The 7,487-nt window shown below is 48.5% G+C and overlaps 1 protein-coding gene across 1 annotated transcript in view; it reads left to right on the forward strand.

The window, feature by feature from the left end:
• slit1a (slit homolog 1a) overlaps positions 1-7,487 on the forward strand; it is a gene marked incomplete at its 5' end in the record, with an annotated part of 102,687 nt that extends 95,200 nt beyond the window's left edge. The window contains 12 exons of the mRNA XM_080017226.1: positions 463-626; positions 725-849; positions 958-1,055; positions 1,180-1,319; positions 1,519-1,612; positions 1,886-2,023; positions 2,809-3,037; positions 3,126-3,256; positions 3,344-3,537; positions 4,507-4,795; positions 5,885-6,096; positions 6,767-7,487. Of these exons, the coding sequence (XP_079873352.1) occupies positions 463-626; positions 725-849; positions 958-1,055; positions 1,180-1,319; positions 1,519-1,612; positions 1,886-2,023; positions 2,809-3,037; positions 3,126-3,256; positions 3,344-3,537; positions 4,507-4,795; positions 5,885-6,096; positions 6,767-7,005 (2,053 nt within the window). The 3' untranslated portion in view covers positions 7,006-7,487. The remainder of the gene's footprint in view (positions 1-462; positions 627-724; positions 850-957; positions 1,056-1,179; positions 1,320-1,518; positions 1,613-1,885; positions 2,024-2,808; positions 3,038-3,125; positions 3,257-3,343; positions 3,538-4,506; positions 4,796-5,884; positions 6,097-6,766) is intronic.

The raw sequence follows: 7,487 nt of genomic DNA on the forward strand, positions 1-7,487 counted from the left end.
GCTGGTGATGCAATGCATTACACTTGCCTGCCCAGGATTGTAAAGTCTGAATAGTCTGAATTTGGCTGAAATGAATCAGGATTTAAAGTGGTGGTCCGCATGATTATTTTGTTGAAAAATCCCATATTTGATACTTTGTTTAGTTGGCACTTTATAAGAAACAGCCATTTCAATTCAGCCGTATGCTTTCAATTTCCTGATAAGCATTGATACAGTAGTTGTGGTCAGTAAACTGTTGATATGGATAAGCATTAACAAAAAAGACCGTCATCCTCGGATCTCCACAACGTCGAGTGACCAAGAGAAAAAAAATCAATCAATAAGAAGAAGGCAAACTTTAAAGAAGTAGATTAAGTCGATTTCAGATTTCCACTTTAAGTCGAAAGGAGGAGGGGCTACATTTACAAAGACCAGTTAATATCAACAACTTTCATCACCAGCTGCTCTTCACTGCTCTCCCAGGGCAATCGGTGCTAATCCACTGTACTGCGACTGCCGTCTGCGCTGGTTGTCCGACTGGGTGAAAACGGGCTACAAGGAGCCTGGCATCGCCCGCTGCGCCGGTCCTCTAGGCCTGGAGGGCAAGCTGCTGCTCACCACACCAGCTAAGAAGTTTGAGTGCCTCGGTAATTGGGCAGGGTGGCAAATGTTCCACCCCAAGCTTTACTTGATTCAGGAACCGCAAAAGGTGTACATTCTTATCGTTTTCTTAACATTTGTTCAGGCGATGTCGACGCCACGGTCCTGGCCAAGTGCAACCCCTGCCTGTCAGACCCCTGTCTGAACCAAGGCATCTGCCACAACGACCTGGTGGAGATCTACAGGTGCAGCTGTCCTCCAGGATTCAAGGTCAGAATACTCAACGTGAAAGGTCGAAGGGAGAGATCTGATGGAAGGTGCAAAGTAATGGCGTTGGGGTGAATGCGGTCTCTGATCGGTGTGCGTGTGGCTTCACAGGGCAAGAACTGCGAGACAGCCCTGAACGCCTGCGTGAGCAACCCCTGCGCCAACGGAGGCACCTGCCACCTCAAGGAGGGAGAGGACGGAGTGTACAGGTGAGAAGGTGGCGGCGCAACGCCGGCTTTGCGTAGGGTTATGAGGATACTGTGTTCCACTTTGTCTACTGAGTTAAAAAAAAATAAAAAAAAAAGAACTGTGTGTGTTCCCTCCTCCCCTCAGTTGTTCCTGTGCACTGGGCTTTGCGGGCCCCACTTGTCAAACCAACGCTGACGACTGTGAGGACAACGACTGTGAGAATGGAGCCACATGCGTTGATGGAATCAACAACTACACCTGTTTTTGTCCCCCCTACTACGCAGGTAATTGAAGAGACACACACATACACACACACACACACACACACACACACACACACACACACACACACACACACACACACAGACACACACACACACACACACACACACACACACTGTCACACAGAAGCTATTTCATATTTTTGCTTTGTTTTGTTTTTCAAGGCTTCATTAACACTTTTTTCCCCCCGATGCCGCGCAGGGGAGATGTGTGAAGAGATGGAGGATGTGTGTGCTCCCGGACGAAGCCCATGTCAACATCAGTCGACCTGCCTCATCACCCCCACTGGGCCCAAGTGAGTTTTTGTGGTCCCCACCATCTCCATTATGACTCAGAGAATTGCTTTCCAAACCGATCCAAAAACTGGTATAATTTGCACAAGCAAAACAGCGGGTGGTATTGAATGGCGTGTGGATACTCTGATCAGCGCTGATCTTTTTCATCCAGCACCAGAATGTCTGCACCTCTCTTTTTATACCGTTCTATCCATCATTTTCTCACCCAGAGTGGTAGGGAGTTGTGTGGGCTGCATCACGTTTATATAGAATTTCCGTGCCCTGTGCTGCAGGTGTATGTGTTCTCCTGGCTATGTTGGTGACGACTGCAGTGTAAACTATGACGACTGTGAGGAGCACCGCTGTCTGAACGCAGCTCAGTGCGTGGACGAGCTGAACGGATATTCCTGCGTCTGCCCTGAAGGATACAGGTAAGAGGAAACACATATGTTGTGTGGATTCATCATTCGAGTATCTGTCACACCGCCGGCTACGGGGCTGTAGCCTGAAGCCAAGTGGTTCTCAGGTCGTCGCCAGGTCTCCGTGCCCCTGGCTGCCTGGGCGTGTCGGCTCAAAATTTAATGAATGTTGTGGGCGCGGCAAAGATTTCAAACCTTTCTCCCTCTCAGTATTTAATATACATTATATAAACAGATGGCTAGATTATATGGATAAATTGTGGTTTTTTTTGTTATTAAAATGGTATAGCTGTTTACTTAGCAAAATAAATTACCTCTTGAAAAAACAACGTAACTAGTCTTGCCATTTGTCCCTTAAAATAAAGAATTGTCCTTATTGATGTAACATAAAATTACGTTTTCCTTATTTTATCGATAGTTTAAGGTTACATCCTTCATTTGAAAAATACCCTCATCATGAACTGTACATCATGAACACAGTCGTCCGGGCATCCATTTTCCAAGGATTAGCGCCATTGAGAGTGTATCTTCCCTCCTATTTGCTGTCGGCCGGCGCTTGGCACTGATCATTTGCATAAAGTTAAAGTCTGCTCAATTTCCCTTGTCACTGTGAAGCCGTGAAGTTCGATGCTGAACGTAGCCCCCTGCAGCCGAGCTCCGTTCGAAATGCACTGCTCGAAATGACGGTTTGATCACTGCGGCTCTAGAGATGAGAAGGCGTGACGACCGACCTCCATCTCACTTAGACCTCCAAGCCATGATCTCTCACACCGCACATGGTTTCTCTCTCTCTGTAGCGGTCAGCTGTGCGAGGTGCCCCCCTCCCCGCTGTCTCTCTGCGAGCTGGCCGACTGCCAGAACGAAGCCCCCTGCGTGGAGCGGGGGGGCCGCGCCCTTTGCCACTGCCTCCCCGGCTTCGGGGGGCCGCGCTGCGAGAAGCTGGTCAGCGTCAACTTCATCGACAGAGATTCCTACCTGCTGCTCTCCGACCTCAAGAACTGGCCCCAAGCGAACATCACACTGCAGGTACGCATGGTAGCGGAGGGCTGACGTTCACTCAATAATAACACGCGCGTAGACACGGCGGTGACGGACAAGACATCACTGTGTTCAGGTGTCGACAGCTGAGGAGAATGGGATCCTGCTGTACAATGGAGATAGCGACCACATTGCTGTGGAGCTCTTCGAAGGTCACGTCAAGGTCAGCTACGACCCCGGCAGCCAGCCGGGACACGCCATCTACAGGTGAGGAGCCATCGGGGTTTGGTCTGGTGGTGGGGTGATTGTCACCAACTGTTACTTAATCCTTGTCTCCTCCTCCTTCCTCCTCAGCACCGAAACCATCAACGACGGCCAGTTCCACACGGTGGAGCTGGTGACCTTCGACCAGATGGTCAACCTCTCCATCGACGGGGGTCTCCCCACCACCATGGACAGCTTTGGGGTGGAGCGGCCCCTCAACGGGGAAGCTCCGCTTTACGTGGGGGGTAGGGGCCCTCTCCAGAACACACCTCCCTCCTCTGCAGGCACTATAACTACTACACTACTGTCAATCACCCCCCCCCCCCCCCGCCCCCCCCCCCACCACCACCACCACTACCACCGCAACCAACCCCCTCCAATCCTGCAACCCAACCCCACTGCCACCCAAACCCAAAACTCCACCCACACCATCCCCGTCCTGCAACCCACGACTGTGTTTGCTAGAAGCCACACAATTACACTATAAGCGTAAAATAACATATACTTACGCTCACAATATCCATCCCTCACATCTCTAACTTTTACAAATAATTATTTTTTAACAAAGACGTGACATTGACAAGGACACAATGCATGTTCAATTACACAGACAATGAAATACACAATGAGAACCTGAAATCTTAATAACGCGCGATTACTTCGATGCTCTACAATGGCTTAAGTATTCCCCCTAGTGGCTGATATATGAACTACCAGACACAGCCTTGCAGTCGAGAAGAAGTGATTACGAAAATGCAACCATAATTGCTTTTGTGTGTTATTTGGCAACCTGGGCACTCCAGAGATCAAATGAATAGCAAATATGTATATATTCTAATATTTATTTTGTTGTATAATATGCATAGTAAAATTATAATATATATTCGCCATTTGGCTCCTGGTCAGGAAAGATAAAGGGTTAAATCATTTGAGGAATTTGTTTGATATCAGGAGGGGCTCAGGTTTGTTTCAGTGGTGTAGTGTGTTGTCCTACGTCCCGTGCCCTGCTGTTCTCCAAGTGTTTGTTATAGCAATATTTATGGTCGTAGTAAACATATCTCAAACTTGTTTGCCTCCCGCTGTCCTGTTTCAAAGATGATGTCCCTAAACAAACTCCACTGGGACACACATCTGTTTGAAATGTCTCCCCTTTCCATTACACCCATATCAGCCCTACGTTCGCTGTCTGTCTGTGGTCCCACTCTCCACCCGTCCTCCCCTTTATCAACCCCCTGTCCTCCCTCCATCCTTAGGCATGCCGGTGGATGTGCACTCGGCAGCGTTCCGTCTCTGGCAGATCCAGAACGGATCCAGTTTCCACGGCTGCATCCAGAACCTCTACATCAACAACGAGCTGCAGGATTTCACCAAGACCCAGATGAAGCCCGGCGTGGTGCCGGGCTGCGAGCCCTGCAGGAAGATTTACTGCCTCCATGGGATCTGCCAGCCCGATGGAGCCCAGGGCCCCGTGTGCCACTGCCAGCCTGGCTGGGGAGGGCCCTACTGTGACCAGGCCGCCACCAACCCCTGCCAGGGCAGCAAGTACGTGGTTCATTCCATGGGGTACTTGACAAACAGTAGAGGGCCATGGCTAGAAGGAAACCTGTCTGGATAAAACGCTGTGTAGCCATCTACATCCTAATGCCTAAAGATGACCGTTTCTAACCTTTAAACTCCTATGTGCATAGGAAATAAAGATTCTTGGCACACCTCCCACACAAACACCCTTAACCATATTCCTCAATATAATTGTTTGTTTTACTGTTACAGAAATTAAAGGGTCGCTTTAATCTGCAGTTTGTCAATCGGTGGTCTTAAATAAAGTATCAGACAGACGTTGGTTTTACTTATACATGGGCTGGATCAGAGATGTGCTAAGGAGCAGCTCTCTGAGTCAAACCATTTATTTTAAGGGAGTCAGAGAATATATGGTCAGTTCAACGTCACAGACACTGAGAATATACAGTCAGCTTCACCTCACAGGTGCAGAAAATAATTGGTCAGGCCAAGATAAGGCAAGCTTTGAGGATGGGGCAAGCTTCTTGGCAGGAACACAATCTAAACGGTTTGTGAAAGAATTTACCCTTCGTGCAGAAATAAAGTGTGTGAATGGAAGCTACATGAAGTTGTGTTCTTCATTATGTGTGTAGTATATGTATATGTGATTACATGGATTTAGATATATTGTTACAGTTACCTTCTATATAAATGTAAGTAGTCATGGTAATCTAAGACCCATGTATTGCTTCTGTATAGAAATGTATTTCATCCCTACTGGAAATCCAACCAGAAACATTCACACCTCAATAACACCATCAATCATCACCATCAATATGTCTAACCTCTGACTTCTTAGGCGGTGTAGATGATAGAAGAATGGAGTTTGTCGCTATGGTAACATGAACACAAATTCAAGTCAATTGATGTAAATCAAACAATGTAAATCTCCGGTCCTGGCCTTTGCGGAGGCGGTAATTGACGTAATTATCCCAGTGTGTGTGTGTGTGTGTGTGTGTGTGTGTGTGTGTGTGTGTGTGTGTGTGTGTGTGTGTGTGTGTGTGTGTGTGTGTGTGTGTGTGTGAGTGTGTGTGTGTGTGTCTCCAATGACCGATCCTTTGTTCCCCTCGCTAGGTGCGTTCATGGTAAATGCATCTCGCTGGACAGCCAGTCGTACCGCTGCGAGTGCGCGGAGGGTTACCGCGGCGCGTTGTGCAACCAGCAGGGTGAGCTGTTCAACCCCTGTCGCCGCCTGGCCTGCAAACACGGGCGCTGCCAGATTTCGGACACGGGCGACGCCTATTGCCACTGCGAGAACGGCTACAACGGAGAGCTCTGCGACGCAGGTGGGATTCGCAGGCCATTCGTCTTTGATTCGAAACGTTTTTCTATTGGTAAAGCTGGTTTGAAGGCACTACAAGACATTTTCCGTCCCTTTCTAACCGACAGAAGAAAATGCAACGATTGGCGGCAAGAATGACAATTTTGTTTATATTGCAAATTCTACAAATGCTCATAACTGAGTCCCCAGACAATTCCATGTTTATATATAGTTTTACTTCATAATTTACGGCTATTCAACTACATTCTGTTCGGGGCCAGATTTCAACTTGTTTGCGGTTTAGGGTTCCGACAAATCAACGTTATTTCCTGTGTTTACAAGTCAAGGAGCACACACGTTCTTGCCAGACAATTAAAAAATGGATGGTAGATCGACAGAACGTGAGTGAGCAAACTGTGATCGGTTCAGACACCGATGGGTGGGACAACAGGGACAGCTTCTCTCATTGGAGGACATTTAGTCATACCGTATTTAATGATTTTCAAGCAGTGGTCCAATTCGTCCAAATCGTGGTGTTTTCCTCCTCGTCAAAAGGCCAATGTATATTCATTCTTGGGCACCAGTTGAAAGCGGCTGTTAAATATGATGTGTGTCCTGTCAACGACTCGTCATGTCATGCATTCATCCCGAGTTCTAACTGATGCCGGACTCATTTTGCCCCCACTGCTGCGCAGAGTCAGAATGCCGAGGCGAGCCCATGCGGGACTTCTACCAGGTGCAACGAGGCTACGCCATCTGCCAGACGACGCGCATGGTGTCCTGGGTGGAGTGCACCGGGGCCTGCGACACGGGCACCTGCTGCGCCAGCCAGCGGATGAAGCGCCGGAAATACACCTTCGAGTGCAGCGACGGGACCTCCTTCAGCGAGGAGGTGGAGAAAACCATCAAGTGTGGCTGCGTGGGCTGCATGTAGCATCGTGCACGAGCGTCCTCCGCCGCCGCCGCCGCTTGGCGGAAGATCGTAAGAAAGGAAGGAAGGAAGGAAGGAAGGAAGGAAGGAAGGAAGGAAGGAAGGAAGGAAGGAAGAAAGTGAAAGAGTGGACTGGAGGGAGGGAGAGAGGGAACTGAGAGTATAAAGAAATATATATAAAACCTCTATCTATATATTATGGACAACAATGTTTGTAAAATAGGACATTTCCTTCCCTTTCAAGGGTGTGTGACCTTCAGTACACAGAGAAAACAACACGATCATGAACAAAAACAGCAACAACATGTAAAACGTAATGACAACAGCAACAAAACCATTGTATCTTCCATGTTGCTCCATAGGGGTCCAGCGATTTCAAAGGTGTTGCTTTGGGAGTGAGGCTTCGCTCCAACCCCCAATCCGACTTGCCATTTATACCATCTGTACTTCCCGGAGGCCGCGGGGCACCGTGGGGTGAGAGAGCT

Source organism: Zeus faber (genome assembly GCF_960531495.2).
Source record: "Zeus faber genome assembly, chromosome: 16".
Classification (NCBI taxonomy): domain Eukaryota; kingdom Metazoa; phylum Chordata; class Actinopteri; order Zeiformes; family Zeidae; genus Zeus; species Zeus faber.